This window comes from Physeter macrocephalus, chromosome 2 (genome assembly GCF_002837175.3).
Source record: "Physeter macrocephalus isolate SW-GA chromosome 2, ASM283717v5, whole genome shotgun sequence".
Lineage (NCBI taxonomy): Eukaryota > Metazoa > Chordata > Mammalia > Artiodactyla > Physeteridae > Physeter > Physeter macrocephalus.
In genome coordinates this window covers 8,035,897-8,062,919 of record NC_041215.1, presented here as the reverse complement: position 1 = coordinate 8,062,919, position 27,023 = coordinate 8,035,897, and the positions used below count along the sequence as shown (strand labels likewise).

At 47.5% G+C, this 27,023-nt stretch overlaps 1 protein-coding gene across 2 annotated transcripts in view; it reads left to right on the top strand.

The window, feature by feature from the left end:
* Positions 1–27,023, top strand: part of LMAN2 (lectin, mannose binding 2) — a 46,658-nt gene that overhangs the window by 10,120 nt on the left and 9,515 nt on the right. The window contains exons 3-8 of one of the 2 annotated variants that reach the window (XM_007102874.4): positions 3,235–3,352; positions 4,174–4,253; positions 4,397–4,558; positions 4,649–4,763; positions 7,471–7,590; positions 8,808–9,495. In XM_007102874.4, coding sequence (XP_007102936.2) covers positions 3,235–3,352; positions 4,174–4,253; positions 4,397–4,558; positions 4,649–4,763; positions 7,471–7,590; positions 8,808–8,968 — 756 coding nt within the window. In that variant the 3' untranslated portion in view covers positions 8,969–9,495. Of the gene's footprint in view, positions 1–3,234; positions 3,353–4,173; positions 4,254–4,396; positions 4,559–4,648; positions 4,764–7,470; positions 7,591–8,807; positions 9,496–27,023 lie in introns of those variants that run through there. The other variant, XM_007102875.4, reaches the window with a different exon arrangement.

The following is a 27,023-nucleotide window of genomic DNA, read 5'->3' as shown; positions in this document are numbered from 1 at the left end:
TTTCATCATCCCAAGCTGAAACGGTACTCATTAAACACAAACTCCCCGTTCCCTGCCTCCCCACAGCCCCTGGTAACCACTATTCTACTTTCTGTTTCTGAATTTGACTCTTCTAGGTACCTCACATAAATGGAATCATAGAATATTTGTCTATATCTGGCTTATTTCACTTAGCATAATATCTGCAAGGTTCATCCATGTTGTAGCATGTATTAGTACTTCATTCCTTTTTATGGCTAAATAACATTCCTCTGTGTGTGTGTGTGCGCGCGCACGCACACACCACATTTTGTTTGTCCATTCATCTGTTGTGGTGGGCACTGGGTGGTTTCCACCTTTTGGCTATTGTGAACAGCACTGCTACGTACATAGGTGGCTGTTGTAGTGCCTGTTTTCACTTTTTTTTTTGGTAAATACCTAGGAAGTGGAATTGCTGGGTCATATGGTAACTCTTTGTTTAACTTTTTGAGGACCACCAAACTGTTTTCCATAGCAACCACACCATTTTACATTCTCACCAGCAATGCATCAGGGTTCCAATTTCTCCAGATCTTTGCAATACTTATTTTCCATTTTTTTTGATGATAGCCATCCGAATGGGTGTGGAGTGGTATCTTGTGGTTTTGATTTGCATTTCTCTAATGACTAATGATGTTGAGCGTCTTTTCATGTGCTTATTAGCCATTTGTATATATTCTTCTATGAAAAAATGTGTATCCAAGTCCTTTGCCCATTTTTGAATTGGGTTTTTTGTTGAGTTTTAGGAGTTTTCTGTATATTCTGGACATTATCAATATATGATTTGGAAATATTTTCTCTCAGTCTGTGGGTTGTCTTTTCATTCTCTTAATGTTCTTTGATGTGTAAAAGGTTTTAATTTTGATGAAGTCCAATTTGATTTTTTTATTCTCTGTGCTTTGGTGTAATATGTAGGAAATTATTGCTAAATCTGGTGTTGTGAAGATTTTCCCCTGTTGTTTTTTCTAAAGAGTTTTATAGTTTTAGCTCTTAAGTTTAAGTCTTTGATCTGTTATTTATTTTTAAAATTAAACTTAATTTTGAGATAATTGTAGATTCACATGCAGTTGTAAGAAAAAATACAGAGATTAAGAGGTACAGATTTCCAGTTATAAAATAAGTCATGGGGATGGTAATGTACAGCATAGGGAATGTGGTCAATAATATTACAATAACTTTCTATGGTGACAGATAGTTACTAGACTTATTGTGGTGATCAATTCGTAATGTATGTAAATATCAATCCCTATGTGGTGCATCTGAAACTAATATTGTATGTGAACTGTACTTCATTAAAAAAAAAAAAGAAGAAAAGAAAATAATACAGGGAGATCATGTGTACCCTTAGCAGCATTTAGTCTATCTACATTTAGTAAAATTACTGATAACGTTTATTTGGGTTTAATCTGCCATCTTACTGTTTACTTTCTGTTTGTACTGACCTCTGTTCATTCTTCTCTCGGGTCTTCGCTTCTTTTGGGTTGGCTAATTTTTATTCCACTTTTACTCTTCTATTAGCTTGAAAGTTCTGCTTATTTCCCAATATTTTAATGGTTTTTCTGGAGTTTAAAGCACACATCATGTTTTACCAGAGTCTAATGATAACACGTACTTCTCACTCCTTCCAGGATGATGCAAGTCTTTTAGAACACTTTAACTCTTTTTACCCCATTGTTATTAATCTTTCTGTTTTAAATCACGCAAAGCATTATTGTTTTATGCAGTCAAATATTTATTTAGATTTTTAGTCTCATATCTACTTTAGTCATTGTTCTTCATTCATTTGTGAATCTCTGACTTTACATCTGGATCCGGATCACTTTTCTTCTCCCTGAAGAATGAAAGATAGCTTTTTTCTTGTTTTTAATGAATTTATTTATTTATTTATTTTTATTTTTGGCTGCGTTGGGTCTTTGTTGCTGTGTGCGGGCTTTCTTTAGTTACGGCGAGCAGGGGCTACTCTTTGTTGCAGCGCACAGGCTTCTCGTTGCGGTGGCTTCTCTTGTTGCAGAGCACGGGCTCTAGGCACGTGGACTTCAGTAGCTGTGGCTCGCGGGCTCAGTGGTTGTGGCTTGTGGGCTCTAGAGCACAGGCTCAGTAGCTGTGGCGCACAGGCTTAGTTGCTCCGTGACATGTGGGATCTTCCTGGACCAGGGCTCGAACCCATGTCCCCTGCATTGGCAGGCGCATTCTTAACCACTGTGCCACCAGGGAAGCCCCTGTGTTTGCAAGATATTTTTGCTGAAATGTGAGGCTTGGGTGAGTCTGTTTAGTCGAATTTCAGGGATTGTGAGGACCATAGCTGAGCTACAATCCTTGGGAGGCCTTTCTCATTCATTCTTACTTTTCAGTTGCAGCTTTTATTGTCTCATTCCAAAGCAAGACTGGTTCACCAGGCCTTCCATCCCCTCAGCGGGTCTTGGACTTAGATTCCGTGCCCATATGTCCTTGAGACCTGGTTCTTATCACCTCACAGTTGCCCCCTCCAGAATCTGCAGGGTCTCTCAGAGCCAATGAACTGTCAAGAACTGGGAGGGCTGACTTCACACTGTGTCAGGCTGTAGTGCAGGTGCCTGCTAACCCTGTGTTCTCAGGGGCCAGGTCTCCTCACCTGGGCTGCTGGTGCCCAGGCCCAGAACAGTGAATCTGGTAAATCAGTGATGCACAAGCCAGATCACCCACAATGGGACATAGGGTTTTTATTTTTCATTTGAGTTTTTTCTAATTATAGAAGTAATATGTTCAATACAGAAGATTCAGACATAGAAAGTAGACATTCCCCTCCCAGAGTTAGCTTTCATTAATGTTGGTTCATATTTCTTTCATTTCCTTCTTTCTCTACACATATCCTAATTTCTTTCTTTTTCAAAAATGAGCACATAGTGTTGATACTGTTTTGCAACTTATCTTTTCTCTCTTAGTATCTTTAATATCTTGATCTTGAACTGTAAGTGCTTATGGATCTCCCTCATTCTGTTAAAAAGCTGCCTCAGCAGCCTTGGGATACTCTGTGGCCTCCCACTCCCGACCTGGGAGGCCCAGCAGCCCCTCCCTCCCTGCTGAGAACGCTGGGGGGTCTGTTGGTCAGTGACACTCGTGACCCTGCTGCCTGGCCCTGTTCTGAGTGTCATCTCGGTGCAGGGTCTGTGCCGGGTCACCTCCATCTGGCAGACAAGCCTGGGGAGCTCTGAGCAGCCCTCTCTGCTCTCCGTCTAGCCTTGCTTCCTCAAGGACTGGGAGATGCACGTTCACTTCAAAGTCCATGGCGCAGGGAAGAAGAATCTCCATGGTGACGGCATTGCCTTGTGGTATACCCGGGACCGCCTGGTGCCAGGTAGGGTGGCGCTCTCACAGGTGGCACCTGTGCGTCTGTGGCCAAGAATCCTCCACCCTGCACCCCCTTGTTAGGGCGCTGCTGCTCCTCTTTGAGGAAACGTGGGACCTGGGGGCAACTGGAGGGAGCGTCCTTTTAGAAGATGACCCTGTGGCTCAACTCAGTGCCCCATTGTGGCCTGGTGTTCTACACCAGCCAAGAATGGTTTTACCGTTCTACCATTTTATTTTATTTTATTTATTTATTTAGGCTGCGCTGGGTCTTAGTTGCAGCACGCGGGATCTTTAGTTGCAGCATGTGGGCTTCTTAGTTGTGGCATGCATGCGGGTTCTAGTTCCCCAACCAGGGATCCAACCTGGACCCCCTGCATTGGGAGCACGGAGTCTTACCCACTGGACCACCAGGGAAGTCCCTCTACCATTTTAAAAAGGATAAAACAAGGAAGACTGTGTGACAGAGACCATCTGTGGCCCACAAAGCCTAAAATGTTTTCTGTCTGGCTTTGGACAGAAGGGTTAAGGGATGGTTCTTACTGCAATGGCCACCTGGTTTTCACAGGTTGGGTATCCCCTTGTCACCTGACACCTCAGAGCACATAGGCAGGTGCTGTTCCTTCACAGTTCAGGCTTCAAACTTGAGTCCTCTCTGCCACACCCCTGAGACCACCCTCCAGTCCCCGCCCCCCCCCTTAAAGATCCCTTCTCTTTCCTGGGAGAATGATCACAGATTAACCCACCCATGCTGGCATTACTTTGTCCTTCAGGTATCCATGGGACAACTTCAGTTTCTCCCGTTACAGGAGCATCTCCTTCTAATTCCAGGGCCTGTGTTTGGAAGCAAAGACAACTTCCATGGCTTAGCCATCTTCCTGGACACATATCCCAATGATGAGACCACAGAGGTAGGCCCCTGCTCTCCTGCAGAGCAGGACGGGACTTCTCCCTGGTCCCTGCATGAGAGGAGCCTCCAGGAATCAGGGTGGTGGGTGCCCTGCGGCCTCCCACGGGCTGGGCTGGCCTCAGAGTAACCCGTGTCTTGTTTCAGCGTGTGTTCCCGTACATCTCCGTGATGGTGAACAACGGCTCCCTGTCCTACGACCACAGCAAGGATGGCCGCTGGACCGAGCTGGCAGGCTGCACGGCTGACTTCCGCAATCGCGATCACGACACCTTCCTGGCTGTGCGCTACTCCCGGGGTCGCCTGACGGTGAGCGGGCAGGAGGGGTGGCTCTGAGGGGGGCTCGGGAAGGTGGGCAGGCCGGCCCCAGGCTGCCCTTGACCTGCTGGTCGGCTGCAGGTGATGACTGACCTGGAGGACAAGAATGAGTGGAAGAACTGCATTGACATCACGGGCGTGCGCCTGCCCACTGGCTACTACTTTGGAGCCTCGGCTGGCACCGGCGACCTGTCTGGTGAGTGTGTGGGCTGAGCGAGGCGTCAAGTCTCAGTCTGACCTTCCCTGGTCTTTTGGGAGCTTGTGACAGCCAGTCCCTTTCCTCTTGACCTTCCTTCATTTGATTCCACGCTTGCCTGGTTTTCTTCCTCCTCTTCCCATATCCATGAGCAGTCCCTCAGCCTCCATCTCTCTCTGTCCTCTAGGGGCTGGGGGGCTTTGAATCTGGATGCAGCGGACCCCCAGATTTCCATCTCCAGACCTGTGTCACCAGCATCCTGCTCAGCATCTCTGCCTGGTGCCAAGCAGGCCTCTCAGCCTTCACACACCCACGGCCAGAGATAGAAACGAACCTCTGTCCTTGTAGTTGCTCAGGTCAAAACACCTTGGTATCATTCTGGTCTCTGCTTTTTCTCTCACACGCCACCTCCCATCCATTGGCTGGTCCTTCTGGCTTTGTCTTCTCCCTGCCTCAGACCACTTTTCCCCCTTCCTTTACTGCTGGCAGGTCCGGGCCACCATCCTCCCTCACTCGGACAACCACAGGAGCCCCCCGAGGGTCCCCCCTCCCTCTCTAGCCCCAGCACAGCAGCAGAGCTGCTCCTCCCACCTCCTCCCAGCAGTGATCTGCCGGGCCTGTGTGCCGCCTCCCACCCCCTTCCCTCTGGCTCATCCTCCCTGCTCCCTGGCGACACTGCCCCTAGCTGCCCTTCAGACCCCCTCCTGCCTTGGGCCTTTGTGCTTGCATCTCTCCCTTGGCTTCTCCAGGTCTCGCCCAGATGTCACTTCCTCAGTGGGATTGTCCCTGATTCTCTCATTTAAAGTCGCATACACACATCCCAGTCCACTGCACACTTCCCATCACCTTTCCTAGCTTTATTTTTCTTCATAGCACTTAACCATCCTGGAATCTGCCATGTAATTTATTTCATTATCTGTGTCCCCCTCACCGAATTGTAAGATCCACAGAGGCAGGGCTCTGTCATGTTTGGCCCACGGTGAGTGCTGTAAGCATTGGGATGCTGCCTGCCTGCATAGGCCTCTTGGGGCCACCAGGCCTGGGTGGCACTTGATGGTGGCCTTTGGCCTTGGTCCTTAGTCCCTTCTCAGGGCCCTTGGGAGGCACCAAGCCTGGGGCTGGCTCCTGCCTACCAGAGCTAGGAAGCAGTGTGGAGAACCAGTCAGAGGCTTGTTTATTGTCAGGATAGATGTTTCCAGGGCCTGTGAGCCAGCACCGTTCAGGAGCCTGCCCCTCACCGTGTAAACGTCTGGGTCCACCCTGTCCCAGTGTCTATTTTGCGGTGGGGGCGGGGTTGTTTTAAAGTTTTTAATGTGGAAATTCCAATTGTATACCCGTAAGAGGGGAGGTGGTCTAATAAGCCCCTTGTTGCTGTAAACCAGCTTCAGTAATTACCAGCTCATGACCCGTCTTGTTCCATCTGTGGATTCACTACAGCCCTCCTCTGGGTTACTTGGAATTCCATCTGACAGTGTTTCAGCAGGTGTCATGAGAAGGTTCTGGGAACAGAGCCAGGTCTGTGGCAGGTGGATATTCTCTAAGGCTGTTTAGAGAGGCCCCGGGAAGGGCAGCGGAGGGAGCCATGCACACAGTAGTGTCTGACCATTATCTGGAGGGTTGTGCACGCCAGCCTCCTGTCAGGCATCGCATGCGTAAAGGCACGTGGTGTGTTCTTAGATAGGTTCTTAGATAGGCATAGGTGTGTTCTTAGATAGGTGTTCTTAGATAGGTCTCTTTCCTCTTTTATACAACTGGGACCGTCGGGCATTTGGGAGTTGAAGGGATCTTGTCAAGTTCATGCACCCAAGGAACGGCAGAGCTCAGATGGGACCTGCTGCCTGACTCCAGAGTCCGTGCTTGTCCCTGGGCTTCCAGGGGCTGCACGTACTGGTGTCAGGTATGGCTGGGCTCTGCCCAGTCCGGCCGCAGGGGTCCTTGCTCTTTAGGCTCTCCCTTTTCTGGACCTTTCCTCAGATTCTAGTCAGTTAGCTGAGCTGATAGCTGGAGTCAAGCTGACCGGGACCCTTGTCTTGGTTCTGAGCCTCAACCTCCCCATCTCAAAGATGGGGTGATCAGTTATTGTCTGTGTCATTTAGAGGTTCTCTCCTGCCCATACTAGTTGGACCCAGGCCTTTCTCAAGTCTCCTCAGGTACGGTCGCTTGACTGTGTATCTGGCCGAGCTTTCAGCTGGCTGCCAAGTCATTTGTCTGCATCCTGTATTTGGGTCTCTGTGACAGTAACGTCTGGGGGCTGCCTGCCCTTGGGAGGATCAGGCTTCTCAACCAGTCATAGAACAATGTGTGGGTCCTTATCTGGTTCTGTTTTCAAAGACATACTATCTGCAGGCAATACGCCTGTGCCTTGTCTATACTTTCTCATTTATATGCCTTGATAACCATGCAAGATGGAGATTACCACCTGCATTTACAAATGAGGAAACTGAGCCTCAAAGATGACAGCAGAGCCAGGATTAGACCCAATGATTTTGATTGTAAAACTCCTACTTTTTCCTGTCCGCTCTGCCTCCTTCCAGGTTTCTTGTTGCTGAGTTTTGGAGGTGTTCCAGCCCCTGGAATGCTGCCTGCTGGGGGCTGCTGGGTTCTCCCCAGGGAACCTGGCCACTTTAAGTGGTGGGGGTGGGTGGCCGTTGGGCCACGTGCGCCAAAGCGGCTCCAGGCCCCTTAGAAGCTAACTCTCATCCTGCAGACAATCATGACATCATCTCCATGAAGCTGTTCCAGCTGATGGTGGAGCACACGCCTGACGAGGAGAACATTGACTGGACCAAGATCGAGCCCAGCGTCAACTTGCTCAAGTCGCCCAAAGGTATGCACTTGCAGCCCCTCCTGGTGGGGCCTGGGCCGGCTCGGGCAAGTGCCCGGGGTCCATCTGCCCTTCCCTGGTCCAGCCAGGCCCTTGGATCAGCAAATAGTGCTCATGAGCAGGTGTGTGAGCACTTGGTGTCTGTATCCTCCTGCACTCAGTGCTGGGATAACGGCCAGTGAAGCCAAAGGGGCTGTTTGTTGGTGTGTGTGGTGCATGGGGCTCTGATACCTCAGTGTGCAGCCTCAGTGAACGGCCTGGAAGTAGGTCCTGTGACTGCTGGGAGAGGTGATCCTCAGGCTTCCTCAGCTAGAAAGAGGTAAAAAGGCAAGATGTGAACTTGAGTTTTTGCAGAACCCCAAGCCTGAGTTCTTCCCAGAGTACTAGTCAGCCACCACTTCGTCCTCACAGAGCAAGGGTTCTCATGGGGGAAGTGAGGCGTGTGTGTGTGTGTATCGAAATCTATCCCAGGAGCCCCAGAGTTGTGCATGTGGGCCCAGCGGGTGATAGAGCACCAGTGGAACCCAACATTTTATGTGACATCTCACTTTTTTAAGATTCAAGTTGCTTTTAAATGTTTTGGGGGCCAAACAAATCCTGCCATAGACTAGTTTTGCGACCTTTGGTTGAAGGCTTTCTGCTGCCGAGGGTTTTCGGACACATCATCTGCTCCAGCCCACCCAGCAACCCCATGCAGCTGGCCAAGCAGGGGTTAACTCGTTTTCAGATGGGTGGACCCATTGGGGTAGAGGGTCAAAGCAGAAGTATGGGGGCTGGGGGTCGGGGCCCTGGGAGACCCCCTAGGAGACACCGAATGCATCCAGATGTGAGTGAGGGCAGCCTGTGGCCAGGGCTATGTTTCTTCAGATGGGCACCTCAGACCACTGCATGGGGCTGGGGGTGGGCTTGTGAAAGCAGGTCCTGGGCCCGCCTCAGGCAGACTCAGGCTGTCACGGAGACCCCAGGAGTCCAGTGTTCACCAGTTTCTTGTAGCAGAAAGCACCTCAGCCTGGATCCCTGGGAGCCTTGGTCCCTGGGAACCTTGTCCCAGCGAGGCTGGACAGTCTCTGTGCATGCCCCTGCCCCTCACTGGTGCGGCGTGAGCAGGCCACAGCTGACGCCTCTAGGGTGGGTGTGGGGGCCTAAACGGGCTGTCGCCCTGCTCCCCCGTCTCCTGGGAGGCCGTCCGGCCTCTCATTCCCCCCTCTCTCCTCCCTCAGACAACGTGGACGACCCGACGGGGAACTTCCGCAGCGGGCCCCTGACGGGCTGGCGGGTGTTCCTGCTGCTGCTGTGCGCCCTCCTGGGCATCATCGTGTGTGCCGTGGTGGGGGCCGTGGTGTTTCAGAAGAGGCAGGAGCGGAACAAGCGTTTCTACTGAGCAGCGGGCGCTCGGCTTGGGGAAGGGCCCTGGCGCTAATGTGAACTTTTTTTTTTAACTAGGATTATAAAAGAAAAATAAGATGACCTTATTTCTTAACCATTTCAAAGAAATAATTAAAGAAGTATTTTCGTACATTTTGCTTCTTGCCCAGTGGTGACAGGCTTCAGGGCTGGGGAAAAAGGGTTTGACATCCCCACAGCTGGGTGCAGAGGCCCTTGCCCTATGGCAGCCTCTCAGGAGCAGGGGGTCTGTGCCTGGTGCTGGGCCGAGACCCCCGCAGGTGGCTGTTGAACACTGGAGGCCCCCAGACCACACTGGGGTGGGCACCTGAGGACATGAGTAGTGATCTTGTTCTGTGCTGTGTGGTGTGTGTGACAGAAGAGGAGGCCATCTGGGGAGCCTGGGCCTTCCTGTTCACCCTCTGAGCTTCTCTCCAAGGCAGACCCTCGGGGGAGGCTGGAGTAGCAGTTTGGTGGGGCCCAGAGTGTGACGGTTTGCTAAATAAAGTGAAATAACCAACCTCAGCTGTGTGGCTGTCCTAAGAGACTTGCTTTTCTTTTCTTCAAATGACTTCCAGATGGCCACGCTTTACCGCTCCTAGCCTCGTCCCCTCAGGCCTGCGGCACAGCCCCAGGAGGCAGGTGCTGTGGTCCCCGTTTCCCAGGTAGGGAATCACAGCTCTTGCAGGTCAAGCAAAACGTGCCCAGTGTCACACAGCTGGTGGCGTCATGGGGGCGGGGACTGTGCCATCTCCACGTTCCCTGGGCCTCTGTGTGAAAGGATCCAGTGAGGTGAAGATGTGGTTCCCATGTGGTGGGTGTGACCTCCACCCAAGGGAACTCTAGGAGCTCCGGATGATCTGGAAGGGATTGTGGGTGTAGGAGGGCAGGTTGGGGTCAGCAGTGGTGTTCCCACTGGTGCCATGAAGGGTCAAAGGCGGTTCAGGGAGTGAGGAAAGCCCACAGTGGAAAGTGCCATGTGTGGCAGCCTCTGAGGCTCTCCCCGCTGTGCAGCTGGCTGCTGTGTCCAGTCCTCCCCTGACCCCCTGCCCGCCATGGGACAGGGCCTCCATCCAGTCCAGCGTCTTTCCACTCACAGTTGAACAACATTTCAGCCATCACTAACTTCTTGATCATGTTCCTTCTCCACAAAAAGAGTCATGGGATGGCCAATAAATTGAGAGTTTCTTTTTTTTTTTTGGCTGTGCCCCGAGGCATGTAGGCATGTAGGATCTTAGTTCCCTGACCAGGGATCGAACCCGCGCCCCCTACAGTGGACCTGTGGAGTCTTAACCACTGGACCACCAGGGAAGTCCCTGATAGTGTTTCTTCATGATCTCCTTTATTCTTCTTTCCTCCAAGGACTCGGTTTGGTCTTCTTTCAGATACGGAATAACCTTTCTTCTGCAACCCATAGGTTTGCCTGTTTCAGTCCTAACCGGCTGATCCTTCTACAGAAGGCTCTAGGCATACTGCTCAATATGTTTGGTGATAACGACCACTTTCAGCAACCAAACAGAATAAAACTCGACACCAAACTGGTCAGTCACAGAGAGATCTGCACCAGCCTGCAAAGCCTCCATGAATGCTTTGGTCCCAGACTTGGTGATAGCACCAAGGGTATTGATCAAATCATCCTTGGTCATCTCTATTTTGGTACCCACAATAGTGAGGGTTCGATCTTACTTGTCTGGAATGATATCAATGTGCAGCTGTTTCCCAGAGTCTAGTTTACTGGGATCTGTCAAGCTTTCATATCATGATTTTGTCCAGAGCATCTGATGAATTTGAAATAAGCTCCCTCAGAAAGAGTTCTCTATTCAAGTAAAAAGTATTGATGCTCAGTAACATCAACTGGGCAATTTCTGCCTGAAAGGCAAACATCTCAACCTCCTCCTCCATCGGCTGGTCTTGGGTCTGGGTTTTCTTAAGCGTCTTGCCTGAAGAACCACACGGGCTCTGCATCGACACAGCGCCAGGACACAGAAGCAACTGAGTCTCCATCTTAAAGCAAGTGCAAACCCTTGCTCCCTGTTGCGGCCAGGTTTTTTGTAATTGACATTATCAGTTAGATTTTCGTTGTGAAATAGATAGTGTAGAAGTAGATGAGGTGAAGCGTGAGAACCTATTTTCTCCTCGGTCTTTCAGGCTCACTCCCAGAGCTCTTCTTTGATCTACTCTTAACTGTCTCCTGTCCCTCTCAATGTTTCCTGCGCATACACAGGTTAGGTGTTGAGAGATTGTTCACAAGTTTGACCAGGAGGTCTGAGCTGCCTTTCCTTTCCCTCACATGGGTCTGGGAGCTTGCTCATGAAGCCATAAGAGTAAACATGATCCTCATTAAAATATTTTATTGAGCACTTTCCTCAAAACAGTTTATTTACTTGAAAAGTAGCTGACGTGGAGTGCTTACTATGTGCCATGTGTGGTTCTAAGCAGTTGTTGTGGATTAACTCACTTCACTCCATGCCATTTACCCACGTGGAGGCAGAGAATCTGCTAGGGAGGGTGGCTCCGCCTCACTGAGCATCTCCCTCCTGGAGGGGTGTGCTGTGTCCACACTGATACACATGGCTGAGACCTGGAGCTTGGAACCCTCCGTGGCCTCAGCAGCCATGTCATCAGGACCATACTCGCCATACTTGATCTCCCCTGAATTTCTGAAATAGGCAAGTTGGCATCTGGTACTATATGGTTCTCACCCTTGACTGCGTGTTAAAGTCACCTGCAGAATGAAAGCGAGCCTGCCTCATTCTCCAGCTCTGGTTTAAGAAGTTGGTGGCCCCGGCAAAGGCAGTTTTACAAGCATCCCCAGTCCCGCCTGAGGGTTCTCATGAGTATCCAGGCTTGAGAACCAGCAGGTGTTAAGGTACTGACTTGAAGGCAGAGCTTAAAGTGATGGTGCTGGTCTGTGCTTGGCTCTCAGGGTCTTGTTTGCATCCCTTTCAAAGTTCACACCCAGAGGTGCTTCCTCAGAAGATTAGATGTGTGGTTTCTTTTTTTTGTTTTTGTTTTATTTTTTTTGTGTGTGGTATGCGGACCTCCCTTTGTTGTGGCCTCTCCCGTTGCGGAGCACAGGCTCCGGACGCGCAGGCTCAGCGGCCATGGCTCACGGGCCCAGCCGCTCCGCGGCATGTGGGATCCTCCCAGACCGGGGCGCGAACCCGGTTCCCCTGCATCGGCAGGCGGACGCGCAACCACTGCGCCACCAGGGAAGCCCAGATGTGTGGTTTTAATCTGTCTTTTCACGCACGTGGGATCATGATGCTGTAACCTACATTTTTGCCAAGTGTGTTTAAAAATTGAGTTGTTTGGGCTTCCCTGGTGGTGCAGTGGTTGAGAGTCCGCCTGCCGATGCAGGGGACACGGGTTCATGCCTCGGTCCGGGAAGATCCCACATGGCGCCGAGCGGCTGGGCCCGTGAGCCATGGCTACTGAGCCTGCGCCTCCGGAGCCTGTGCTCCGCAACGGGAGAGGCCACAACAGTGAGAGGCCCGTGTACCGCAAAAAAAAAAAAAAAAAAAAAAAAATTTGAGTTATTTGATCATCTGAAAGTTACATATAAATTTATATCCCTGGAGCTGCTGTGCACTATGGGAAAAAACATGGCCAACATGCTTGCATATCTCTTTGTCCCCTGCCTTAAACCTGTGTCCTTCCCCCCAGAGGTGACTGCCCCTGGTTCTGACTTTTTATGTGCTTCTGAAAAATTTTACCATGGAAGTATGTATCCCTAAGTACATAGTATGGTTTTGCATTTTTAAAAATTATAAATGGCACACAGATGTATTCCTCAACGTTTATTTATTTATTTTTGGCCACACAGCACGGCTTGTGGGATCTTAGTTCCCCGACCAGGGATTGAACCCTCGCCCTCAACAGTGAAAGCGCAGGGTCCTAACCACTGGACCGCCAGGGAATTCCCTTCCTCAATTCAGCATTGTTTGTGAGCCTTTGGACCTCATGTAGCTCAAGATGTGGCCTGAGCAGACTCTAGTTCTCCATTCTGCACTGTTGGATATTTAGGCAGTTTCCAGGTTTTGCCCTTAGAGCGCTGCTCTAAACATTTGTGAGCAGTCTTCACGCACAAGTGTGCAGGAGCTACTGCTGTAACCCATGTGCGTTTCAGTTTTACTACAGGTCAGGGTGCTCTGCAAAGGGGGTTGCATCCATTCTGCACCCATCTTGGCTGCCAGCCACCTGCCACTTCTTAGCACTTGATGTCATCAGAGTGCTTAATTTTTGATAGTCTGCTGGGTGCAAAAGTTTTTTTGTTTTTTTTTTAACATCTTTATTGGAGTATAATTGCTTTACAGCGTGCAAAAGTTTTAATTTGGGTTTCTCTACTAGTCAGTGGAGGATCTTTGTATCCTTAAGAGGCATCAAGAGCTTGGAGTGCCCTATGGTTGATGCTCAGGCCTCTGAGAAGGTGGGAGCTAGCAGGTCCTTGGACTCTAAAGGAGGCGCAGCCCCAGCGGGGAGGAAGCGCAGCACAGACTCTGATGGACAGGGCAAGGTCTGTGCCGCTGAAGAGGCTGGAGGCAGCTGGCTACTGCTGCCAGCCTTGGAGAAAAGGAAATCAGCCCCTTCTGCCTTCTGCTTCCAATCTGCATCTAGTACTTTCCAACAGCAGAACCCAGCAGGAGGCTGGCTGGCTAAGGAGCCTGTGAAACGCAATTTACAGAGTTCCAGACCCAGAATCACACAACAGTATAGAAAAGTGGGCTTGTGGCTTAGAGGCGATGATGAATAACCCACAGGCAGCAGGCTGCTGGGCGTGAGGCTGCCTGGAGCGTGGCACACCAGGGTCCCTGGACCTGCCACTGCTGAAGCGGGCATTCACAGGGAGAGAAATCAACTTCCATGCATGTGTTGTTTCCTTTTACTCATGGTTGAACCTAATTCTAACTCATGCAAGTGTAATCAGAGGGAGAATCTAATATGTAGAAGGAGGAAAGACATTAAACGGCTAAGTTGGTAAATTTAGGAGAAATTTCACCGGTCGTTGAGAATGTGGGAGGGAGTGGATCTCATGGAGAGGGAAGGTTAGGAGGAAAAGGGGCAAACCCTACACTGCCTTGCCTGAAGCCTTGCAGGGGAGATGATGATTCATAATAAACTGGGTGGCTTGGGGCAGACCCTCCCAGTCTCAGCTTACCTGAACCAGGGTTCTCTAGGGATCCCGTGGTAATAATCTTGCCCTCACCGCCATCCTGGGAGGGGTGGAACAGGAAACCAACAGAAATTATTTGGGATTTTGGTTTTAAACTGCTACTTTAAAAATATGCACTGACTTGCCTTCCTTGTCTCTTTGCTCTCCAATTCTTGTGTCCCAGGTCCTCCTTTTGTGTTTTTGGGTTTTGTTTTGTGGCACATGCCCTTTAGAAGCTCTCTTCGAGATGGTTCAGGGGAGGTTATCATTCTGAACTCTCCTCTGTCTGAAAATAGGTTTATTTTGATCTTATACTTGTGTTTAGTGTTGCCAACTAGAAGTCTGATGTCATCTTCTGATTCTTGTTCCTCTTGAGTAGGTTCTTCTTTCTGGAAGTGTTTAGGAGTAGTTATCTTTGGTGATTTGAAACATTGCCAGAATATGTCCAGATTTGAGTCTTTTTTTTTTTCTTCTACTTGGCACTGGGGAATCCTCTTTCGATTTGAAACTTGTGTCTTTTTTCAGCTCTGGGAAATTTTCTTCTGTTATTATTGTTTATTATTTACTCTTCTGATGACCTACTATGTGGGTGCGACAACACTGCCCCAAGTTCTTTGATGTTTCTCCCCTCAAGAGGTAGGGTCCATGTTCTCTTTCCCCCTCCTTGAGTCTGGCAGGTTTGTGATTGCTTCCATTAGTGTAGTATGGCAGAGGTGACACGCTGTGACTTCCAATGCTGGGCCATAAAGGCCAGGTAGCTTCACCTGGTTACCTGGGACACTGGCCCTTGGAGCCACCTTGGAAGAAGGGCTACCTCCTGAAGCCCCAGACCGGGGAGCCCTGGGCAGGCCTCCAGGTGACAGTCCCAGCTGGTCCTGTTCCTTAGCCATCAGAGCCCAGATGTGTGAGGGAAGAAGCCATCTGGGCTCCTACATCAGCTGTTCAGGTCATCCCAGCAGAAGCCCCAGACATTGTGGAGCGGATGAGGAGCAATCCGTGCTCTTTTCATATCCCTGACCCACAGAATCCATGAGCATATAAAAGGATTGCTGGGAATTCCCTGGTGGTCCAGTGGTTAGGGCTCCGTGCTTTCACCGCATGGGGCACAGGTCTGATCCCTGGTCAGGAAACTAAGATCCCGTGTGCCATGCGACACAGCCAAAAAAAAAAAAAAGAAACATTCCAAATGCCCATCAATAGGTGAATAAATAAACAAATTGTTAAAAAAAAAAGGGGGGGGATTGCTGTTTTACACCACCAAGCTTTGGATGGGCTTTTATGCAGCAGTAGATAATTGGAGCATACACACCCCCCCACCCCTCCTCACCATCCCCTGATTCTCTCCTTCTAAGCTCCAGTTAAGGGGAAAAAGTGTTGAAGTGGCCTTGACCTTAATCATCCTGTGGTCTTGTGCTATCAGTCATCTGATTGTTGGAAAACAGACATTCCCCACAGCAGATGTGAGCCTTTTGCCAATGCCTTATGTTGACTCTGCTGTTCAGATTGGCGATGTTTGGACTAATGTTGTACTGACCCTTGGAGACATGGCACCACCACTTCTGGCCTCCTCCCACTTCTGGCAGGGAAGGGCAGTCCCTGCACATACAGGGCCACAGGGATGCATTATCAGGATAAGTGGCTGCTGACCTATCCTACCTACTTTAACATACCACAAGCATGCTGTGCAACTAGTAACCAGAGAAGTTCTTCAGAGCACTGGGTGCCGAAGCCCAGGTCTTTGAGGACCGTGAGCGTTCCCCTTTCCAGTCTTGGGCAGGTTGGGTACAAAAATCCAAGCGATCAGCATAAGGTAGACTATGGCTCTCAGAGTGGGGTCCCAGAGGCACCAGGCCTACTGACCCAAACTGTTGGGGGTGGAGCCTGGGAATCTGCATTTTTAATAAGTACGTGAGGGGAGGCCTGTGCACACCACAGGTTGAGTCATGCTGTCCGTGTTAGCATTCTCTGGTGGCTTACACAAACCCACCACAAAGCATTCTGAAAACCTATGATAATAGTAAAACAATCCAATAAAAGTAATGCTTTATCTGGTCTAGAATGAAGCTGGGGAAATTTCAATATTCATCATCTTGGACACAAAATCCATTTGGTAATGGTATTCCCTACTCTCCCTCAGAAAGCAGACAAGCACAATATTGAAACTCTAGAGCCCATCCATCTCCTTAGCCAATCTCCACTTAAGGGTGGGTGCAGGGAACAGGGTTGGGATAAGCCCCAGAAAGCGCCCCCTGGTGGCTCATTCCTGCTAACACTCCAAAGTCAAATATGGAATCACTTAGTAAGAAAATTTGCAAACTGAGGACAGAATCCAATTGGAATTTTAATCTCATATTTTCTATCTCAGAGGCCCAATGTCAGAGTTCTCTCAGTTTCCGAGAGCACAGCCTCCCTTGAAGGGAACTTCATTCGAGGGAGAGCCCCCAATTTTTCCTGGGCTGGTTTTTGAAGCCTCAGAGTTGTGGGTTGGAGCTACACTTTAAGCCAGCTCTGCAGCCTTGAGCGATCTGATTCAGGATTTTGATAAGGAGACTCTCTAAAATCTACTTATAGAAATTTCAACCTGGAATGCAAAAATAAACTTTTTTAGAATTGCTTATGTTTCTGTTCATCCCTGCACATGATTTGGAAACAAATTTAATATCACCCAGAGTGTGCACAGCAATACAAGTTCCCTTAAATAAGCCAGCTCGCCATTTAAGTAAGAGGGTATCATCCCCCTGATGTGAGAGAGTCATGCCCCAGAAATGTTTATGACTCCGAAAAAGGATGAGACCCTCTCAAAGTAGAAACTTATCATATCAGGAACTGAAGTTTTCACCAAGGAAAGAAAAGACTGTGCTAAAAACAATCATGTGGGTTAATTGAAATAATTTATAGGTAGTATCAATTCTGTGTTTAAAAACAGAAATAATACATGCAGTTATTTAAAAATCAAATATACCGCGCACCACAATGAAGAGTAACCCCTGCTGGCTGCAACTAGAGAAAGCCCGTGTGCAGCCAAAAATAAATAAATAAATAATAAAATAAAAATCAAATATACCAAAGACCATAGCAGCAGCAACAAAAATGACCACTCTCCCGTGATCCCCAGTTCTGCTCTCCAGGGGCAGTGATTATCAACTCTTTTAGCTCTTTCTCCTGGCAGTTACTTTTGTATTTCTAAATGATATGCCTGTTTTGTCTTAATTTGTAAGTGTTCAGCATTATATATTCACTTCCTTGTATGATACTTGAGGTTTAGCTCTTTTACATCTGCCTTCTCTCCAACCTCCAAGTGTGATTATGTCCCTATTGTTAGCTAAATACATGATAATTATCATGATGCAAATGTATTCTACTCTCAAGCCAGGTAGAGCGCCCCAGATACAGCACCCCGATTGTGCAGCTTTGAATTTTTTCTTGAGTTGACACTTGCCTCATTTTTAACTTGGAATATTTCCCATGTACAAATCCTCAGTTCTTCCTAAAGCTCCTTCACGTCTCCGCCTCCTTTCCCAGTCGTTCCCCCTCCGGCCCAGGGTGGCTGCCTGATGCCCAGGTCTCCGTTCTTTGCCCTCCTGAGTTGGAGCCACTTCTCCAGGGCCTCATTCCCTCTCTTCCCAGGCACAGCTTCCTAGTTTTGCTAGAATCTAAACTCTGACTCCCGGTGTGACTTTGGGTTCTCTTTCTACTCCCAACTCTAGAATAACCACAGACAGAACTCTAGTCAAGCATCTACCTCAGGCTGTTACATGCACCCAACAGCTCCAGGCCCCTCCTTCCCAAACACACCATAAAGAAAATACTTTGACCGATACAACGTTATGTCAATTGTACCTCAGCAAAGCTGGGGGGAATTACATGTAATTTTAGACTGAAATAGTGACAGATGCAGTGGTTATAGATATCTGGCTGTGCTTGAATCCTTCCTTCATCCTTTTCCAGATGTAGGAAAGGAGCAAGTTCAAATCCTGTGTGTCTCAGCATAATCTTAAATAGGGGGTCATGTTACCGTCTGCCTCAGGACTGCTGAGAGTAATTTGTAAGAGTAATGCATGCATGAACCCATTACACGGAGTAATGTCGGTCTGCTACAGACCGAGCCCCCAGTAACTGCTGCCATTATTAGAAATTATTCTCGTGCTAATTCTTTCTATTTTGTAACATAGACTCTCCGGTTGTGCAAATTAGTTTTGTGTCCCTCAGAAAAGTTGGTAGTTTTCTGTTAAAATTTCTATTTCTCATGACTTTTTTTTGGCTGCGTTGGGTCTCCGCCGCTGCGTGCAGGCTTTCTCTAGTCGCGGCGAGCGAGGGCCACTCTTCGTTGCGGTGCCCAGGCTTCTCATTGCGGTGGCTTCTCCCGTTGCAGAGCACAGGCTTTAGGTGCGCGGGCCTCAGTAGCTGTGGCACGCGGGCTTCGGTAGCCATGGCTCACGGACTCTAGAGCGCAGGCTCAGCAGTTGTGGCGCACGGGCTTAGTTGCTCCGCGGCATGTGGGATCTTCCCGGACCAGGGCTTGAACCCGTGTCCCCTGCATCGGCAGGCGGATTCCCAACCACTGCGCCACCAGGGAAGCCCTCTCATGACTTTTATTCTAATTATTTTATTGTATGTTGAACTCAATCTATTTTATTTATTAAATCTTTTCTGTTATATTTTCTGATCTGTCTTTTAAAAATAGGCAATTTTTGTTTTGAATTAATTGGAATCCAGTAGCTTTTTTACTTTCTAATCATATCACCCTCAAACAATAAAAGATTTTCTATCTATAAAGAAAAAGAAAGAAAGGCTTCATACATTCCAGTTGGGGGACTGCTAGCTGCCTCCTGGATATGTACTGTCTCCTTCTTCCCTCCTGTCAAAACCTAGATTTAATCTGGGGTGACCTTTTCCATCTCTCTTCCTGATGGTGGTTAGAAGTTAGTGGGAGTCATCAGGTGGTGCTTCTAGAATGTTCTTTGAAGGGGCTGACTCAGCTGGAAGATCACCCTTCTGCCCCTGCCCCTGCTTCTTCTTGGGATGCCCACCTAATGTTTGGAAGTGCAGTGGCCATCTAAGCCCATGAGGTGAACTTCAGAATGGCATCCCACGCTAGGGATGGCCTAGCAGAAAAGGCGGAAGGAGCGGCTGGCTGCAGCCGTCCTGCCAGCTCCGCACGCCTGATGCTGAACACTTCCTCTACCTGAGAGAAAAGCAATATATAACAAAACAGAAACAGACTGGGACTTCCCTCGCGGTCCAGTGGTGAAGACTCTGCACTTCCACTGCAGGGGGATGCGGGTTCCAGTCCGTGGTCAGGGATCTAAGATCCCGCATGCCACGCGGCAGCTCAAAAAAACAAAAAGAAAAACAAACACAAAAACAGAAACAGACTCACAGATACAGAGAACAAACTAGCGGTTACTGCAGGGGAGGGGGAGGGGAGGGGCAAAATCGGTGAAGGGGATTAAGAGGTACAAATTACTATGTATAAAATAAATAAGATACAAGGATGTAATGTACAGCACAGGGGATATAATCACTATGTTATAATAACTTTGTATGGTGTGCAATCTATAAAAATATCGAATCGCTGTTGTACACCTGAATCTAATATAATTTTGTAAGTCAACCATACTTCAATTAAAAATAATTAAAAGCCCTATGTGATTAAGCCACAGGTTGGCCTCTGTCACCAGCAGCCTGACTCAGTTTCTAATGGATGCGTGAGAGACTTCAATTATTTAATGGAAAGACTGCTTTCCCTAAAGGATGATTCTGAAGAGTCCCAGTTAACTATGAAGTGATGTACATTTACCCAAAAATGTGTCTGGGAGCTAATTCTTAACTCAGAAAGGTTCAAACCCTATTTGTTTTTATTTATTTATTCTTATTGAAGTATAGTTGATTTACAATGTTGTGTTAATTTCTGCTGTACAACTAAGTGATTCAGTTATACATATATATGCATTCTTTTTAAAAAATGTTTATTTTCTTATTAGTCATCCATTTTATACACATCAGTGTATACATGTCAATCCCCATATGCATTCTTTTTTAAAATATTCTTTTCCATTATGGTTTACCATAGGATATTAGATATAGTTCTCTCGTGCTATACAGTGGGATCAAGCCGTATTTGAAAGTAGAAAAGGAATCGCCGCATTTTCATGAAAAATGTTTACGATTCTGCAGTTATCTCTTGCATGCTCTGAGTCTCACCTAAGGGCTCGCACATTTTACTCAGCTGTGATACCCCTCATCCTGTGTGCAGGGCGGTGTGGGGAGATAGCTCACCTGGCTCTCCCACAAGCCCTTCCAGCTGTGCAGGGGCAGAACCCTGCCGGCATTTCTGCTTCTGTTTCCCATTTCCCTGAAGTTTTTCAGTGCTCTCCCCTCTACTCCCCCGAATGTTTGCGGCCCAACTTACTCTGGTCTGCCCCTGGATCTGCTCACTATTTGTAGAGCAAATTACACGCCCACCTCCCCAGACCACACAGATGGAAACCAGTGTCTTATTTTAGTTCTTTCCTTGAGTGCTATCTACTTCTGAACAGTCTTATCCTGTGGGTTTTGGGGTTTTGTTTTTTTCTGCTTTAGTTTTTCTGTTAGTCTGTACTCAACTTCCCGAAATTTCTCTCAGAATTATGGGGTGTGTGTGTTTGTGTTTTCTAATTACTTTAATGGGGTTTTTGGAGAGGGGAGAATTAGACACATGTGCCTTCTGTCGGGATCTGGTCTGTATTATTCTTCTGGCAAACAGTTGAGCTTTTCTTTGTGATGTAAAATGTAGATAAGCTCTTGCATTGTGATTGTACAGTTGGTCTTCAGAGGTGGAGCTTGATCTGTCTGTGTTAGATCAACCTTATTCTACTGTTCAGATACTCTATATTTTTCCTTTTTGTGGTTTGTGTGATGAACAATGAGAAAAAACAAATGAGGTTGTTTGTTTTAGAGTACTGTTGGTATTTCTGATAACTTTTTATTCATGCATAACCATAGGTGGTATTTTTTTAATGTTCTTTTTTCTGAGAGGCTTTTGAGGAAGCACTTGACTTTCTTCTTGTCTGTCTCTAGTCTTTAGTTTACCAGGCTGTCCTTATACAAACTAGAATGAAGCAGTCTTTGAGTGATTATATTGTTCCAACTGAATGAAAACAATCAGTACTAAGGAGAAATATCCATTGGGAGATCATGTAGATTACAGGCTAATAATCAGGGGAGATCTTAATAGGATATTGATTCTTTGAAAATAGGACATATTGACTTGCCTTTATCTACAAAACCACCCAGGTTTGTGGTCAAATGTTAAACAAACTGCCTGCGCTAAGTCACTTTACTTAAAAAAAAAAGTTTAATAAAATGTATATAAACATTAAATTGACCATTTTAACCATTTTTCAGCATACAGCTCAGTGGCATTAAGTTTTGCATTCACAGTTTTGTGCAACCATCACCACCATCCATCTCTAGAATTTTTTCTTCATCCCAAACTGAAACTCTGTACCCATTAAACAGTAACTCCTCTTTCCCCGCTGCCCCACCCCCTGGGAACCTCTATTCTACTTACTTTCTCTTAATTTGCCTATTCTAGATTCCACATTTAGTGGAATCATGTAGTTTTTATCCTTTCGGGTCTGGCTTATTTCATTTCACATGTTTTCAAGGTTAGGATTAGGGCTTCAATGTCATCAAGGTTAACAAGTATCAGAATATGATGACCAAATAATATTCCATTATATGAATAGACCACATTTTGTTTACCTATTCATCTGCTGTTAGACACTTGGGTTGCTTCCACCTTTTGGCTATGGTGAATAAGCCTGCTGTGAATGTGGGTGGACAAGCGTCTGAGTCCCTACTTTCACATCTTTTGGGGATAAACCTAAGGGTAGAATTGCTGGGTCATATAGTAATTCTGTGTTTAACTTTTTGAGGAACCTCCAAACAGGTGACCTGACTTCGCATGGTGCTGTAACCGTGGGCATAGGCCCAGTCAGTCGGCCCTCCTTCCTGCAGGGTATTGCTGGATAGACCAGACTTGTGACCACGCCGCGCCCAAGCCGTGTCCCACTCACTCAGGGCTGGCTGCCCTCCCTGGGAGCACACATAGAAAAGGTACCTGTAAAGTGTTTCAGGAAGCAGGCCTGCTGCTGGTTTGATGGTCCATGAATTCCCAGCCTATGGGCAGTAAGGAGGTCACTTCCTGGCAAGTCAGGCACGTTGGTGAACTTGGGATCTCAAGAAAGACGAGGAACTGATGAGGATCTTAGATAATACTTCTTGCTTGACGGAAGTTGTGAAAACTATGACCACGGGGGCTTTACCAAGCCCCAGCCTCAGTGCCAAGGTCAAGTTTTGTCAACTGCCTAAAGAGGCTCTAAGTATTAAAGAACAACTCTTGTTCCACTTCTGTAGGGAAAACATGCCAAATAGTACTGCACAGCAAGGTAATTATACACATTGAAAAACATGGTGAAGGTTCTTACCTCACTGGTGGAATTACTGGTTCCCTGACATGGTCTCAGGATGAACGGGTTGGCTTTTCCAAGGAGCAGTGTTGTTGGTGATGGAGCTGTAATTGTCCGAGGTACTTGCATGTGCTTTTGGATCATAGTATCTCATTGAGCAAATTCTGTTCAGTCCGAGCCTCTACGTTGACAGGCACACGGTCCTAGGACAGACGGAAACCAAGCAACTCTTTGTACCGGATGCCCTAGGGCACCTCCTCCATCCTCTTGGCTATTTTGAACTTCAGTGGCCTACAGAGGTGACCAAGTCCATGACACCCCCTTGTATTTATTGACTTCCCTGCCTCTCACTCTCATTTCCTTGGCCTCCATTTATGTTTCGTTGGATTGTTTCTCAAAATAACCCACTTGCACACAAGCCCTGGCTGCAGCCACCACTTTCAAGGGTGGGGAGGACCTGGCCTAGAATCCCATCTAGTCCAGCCTAAACCCTGACACCTAATACTTGTTCCCATCCCTGCCAAATGCAGAATACGACCAAAAGGGGAAACTGAGGAAGGCCCTGACCACAGTAAGTGTTGGACTCCATCTTTGCTTGGTTTCCTGCTCTGGGTTGGCTTTGTCAGCATCAGCAGAGAACAGACAGCCCAGCTCTCAGAAAAAACAAAAGTGTAATAGACTGGATCAACCAACACAGTCCTTTGGAAAACCACAAGTTCACAGATCAGTAACCAGCCCAAGCTGTGTACTGCTGCACCGAACCAGTTCTGAATGGACCACCCACGGGCTTCACTAATGGACCATTCAATTTTGTGTGTGGATTTTGGTTTTTGATCTTTTGGCTTTTGTAAGCCTTGCCTTTGTGCTTTGTTCAGGAGAAAGTCTTAAGAGAGGCTATTCTCTCTGGCATGAAAAACATCAGTCCTATGGTCCCCATGCTCCAGCCTCAGGGAACCACTTTTTAAACTCCTCTAGTTGTTTCTTCCAACCCAGGAGAATAGTGGTGGGAGGACACAGGCCCACAGAGAGGCAGAGGCCTAAGGAGCACCTGGCCCAGATGAGAGCAAAATGACACAGGACTCAGGTTTGGGGCTTGGGGTGGGGGTAGATCTTAGGGGCAGCCTCATATCCTGGGGACAGAACGTTTGAGAAGAGAAATGTGTTAGGTTAAGAAAAATGCACACAGAATATATTTGGCTTTAGGGTTTAAGGTGTATGTACGTCATAAGATGAGCTTAGAAATAGTCTATGATATATCTGGAGAAACAGAATTAATAGATTTGTGACGACATAGCTTGGTCCATGTACTAGTTTTCTTTTCTTTTTTTCATGTCCTTGTTTTCTGTTGCTGCTGTAACAAATGTCTGCAAACGTGGTGGCTTAAACAACGCAAGTTTATTTCTTGCAGTTGTGTTGGTCAGAAGCCCAAGGTGAACCTCAACTGACTGAAATCAAGGTGTCACCCATCACTCTGTGTATGTGCGTGCGTGCGTGCGTGCGTGTGTGTGTGTGTGTGTGTGTGTGTGTTGTGTACCTCTTCTTTACTTTCTGGCACTGTAAGATGTTTCAGTCTCATCTTGTATAATTCCTACCTGGTAGTACTAGAATCAGCCATTTCTCCAAGGAACCCTGGTTCCTTTTACTGGAGAATGGTATTTGAAACCAAGATCTCAGTACTAGATGTACTCAAAGTTTTAAATTTTTATGAAGTTCAATTTATTTGTTTTTTCTTTTGTGCTTTTGATGTCATATCTAAAGAGGCTTTGCCTAACCTAATTTCATTCTAAGAATTTTATAGTGTTAGCTTTTTCATCTAGGCCCATGATCCATTCTGAGTTCATTTTTGTGCGTGTGTAAGGAAGAGGCCCAACTTCATTGTTTTCCACTTGGGTATCCCGTTGTCCTGGGACCATTTGTTGAAAGACTGTTCTTTTCCCATTGAATTGTCTTGGCACCCTTATCAAAAACCAACTGAGGGGCTTCCCTGGTGGCACAGTGGTTAAGAATCTGCCTGCCAAGGCAGGGGACACGGGTTCAAGCCCTGGCCCGGGAAGATCCCACATGCCACGGAGCAACTAAGCCCATGTGCCACAACTACTGAGCCCACATGCCTAGAGCGCATGCTCCACAACAAGAGACGCCACCGCAATGAGAAGCCCACGTACCGCAACAAAGAGTAGCCCTCGCTCGCCGCAACTAGAGAAAGCCCGTGCGCAGCAAGGAGCACCCAACGCAGCCAAAAAATAAAATAAAATAAATTAATTTTAAAAAATCAATTGATATTTCTTCAATTCTTTTTTTTCCTTCATACATTTATTTATGTATTTATTTTTGTCTGAGTTGGGTCTTTGTTGCTGCGCGCAGGGTTTATCTCTAGTTGCTGCGAGCGGGGGCTACTCCTCGTTGCGGTGCACAGGCTTCTCATTGCGGTGGCTTCTCTTGTTGCGGAGCATGGGCTCTAAGCATGTGGGCTCAGTAGTTGTGGCACGTGGGCTCAGTAGTGGCTCATGGGCTCTAGAGCATAGGCTCAGTAGTTGTGGCTTGTGGGCTCTGATTGTGCACTTTGTCTGGAGTGAGAAGTGGCCAGAATAATGGGTGTAACCTGATGTACGGGCAGTGGCTAATGATTTGGCTGGATTCTCACGGTCTTAAGAGGATCAGAATGGGAAAATTAATAATGAGGATGTCTGGAGAAGAAGTATATGTATGGACATTTTGGAAAGGAACAGACTGTGAAGGTTTCTGTGTTCTGTGTGGAAGCCCACAAAAGGGCATCCGTGCAGAGGAGGCCCTTCATAATCAGGTGGAAAAAATGACACATTCTGTGGGTGTCCATCAACATTTTCCCAGCCACTACAGGCTCAATGGACCCATGAGCAAAGTGGCCGTAGTGGCAGCAGTGGAGCCTGTGCAAGGTTCAGGACCATGGACTTCCCCTGCCCACAACTGACTGGGGTAATGCTGCCGCCGAGTGACCCATATGACAACTGCAGAGACCAGCCCTGAGTCCCTGATGAAGGAGGAGTAGCCATCCACCTGGTTTCTGTTTGATTACAGTGTATGTCTTATCACAGAGGGGACAGAAATTCACCCTCACTGAAATAGACATAAACCCTCGATCTAGATCTGAGACTAGATGTGTCTTCCTTGCCCCTGATACTTCTTTCAGCTCCACTATTCTGGACTCACACAGTGATCTACCCACTGTCATGGTACTTTGCACAGCGTTGCTTCTGACCAAGGAATTAATTCCACAGCAAAGCAGCAGCACTGGGCCCACTACTGGTCTTGTTACCAAGTCCAAGCTCCCTACTGCTCCAATAAATCGAGAGACGAGGTGTTGGGGCAAGGAATAGCAACTTTATTTGGAAAGCCAGCAGATTGAGAAGATCGTGGACTAGCGTCCCAAAGAACCATTTTATCTGAGTTAGAATTCAGGCTTCTTTTATTCTAAAAGGGGAGGGGGGTGCGACTGGTTGTTGTAGACTTCTTGGTGCCATATTCCCTTAATCCTTTGTTCTTGCAGCTGTCCACATAAATCTGGTCGCAATGTTCCTGTAAACCTCCAACAAGACAATTGTTATTTTCTATTCTGCAACTTTTTATCTCTATATGAATGGAAAATTGTTATACCTTTAAAGGTCAAGCCTGGAAGGCAGAGCATTGAGAAAGGACTATTATGTATATTTCAGGCTATAGGCAACACTCTTTTACAAAGGTTCAGAACCAGCATGACTAAGCACAGGCAAAAGGGCACAAAGGTTAGAGCTATAGGAATAGATCCAATATGCAGTCAGGTTTGTTCTTCTCTGTCACAGCCTTGCCACATACTCTGTCACCCAGGAGTGGCTGACCCAGTGGAAATGTTGAATGGCTCTCTGAAGACTTAGCTGTGGTACCTTCTGGGAGACAACACTGCGAAAGAATGGGGTTCTGTCATACAGAATTCTGAGGCCATTATATGGTGCTGTTACCCCCAGAGCTATGAGTCTGAAAATCAAGGTGTGGAAGGGACATGACTCATTATACCAATAATTACGCCCAATAATGAGGACTATAGTGGCTTTGCAGGTCTTCTTTTTGATGTCTATATGTGAGTGTTTATTTGTATATGCTATTTTCTTTTTTTTTTTTAAGTTTTTAAAAAAGTTTTATTTATTTATTTTGGCTGCGTTGGGTTTTCATTTCAAAGCCCATGTGTGGGCTTTCTCTAGTTGCGGCAAGCAGGGGCTACTGTTCGTTGCGGTGCCCAGGCTTCTTATTGCAGTGGCTTCTCTTGTTGCGGAGCACGGTCTCTAGGCACGTGATCTTCAGTAGTTGTGGCACATGGGCTCAGTAGTTGTGGCTCGCAGGCTCCAGAGCGCAGGCTCAGTAGTTATGGCGCATGGGCTTAGCTGCTTCGCGGCATGTGGGATGTTCCCAGACCAGGGCTCGAACCCGTGTCCCCT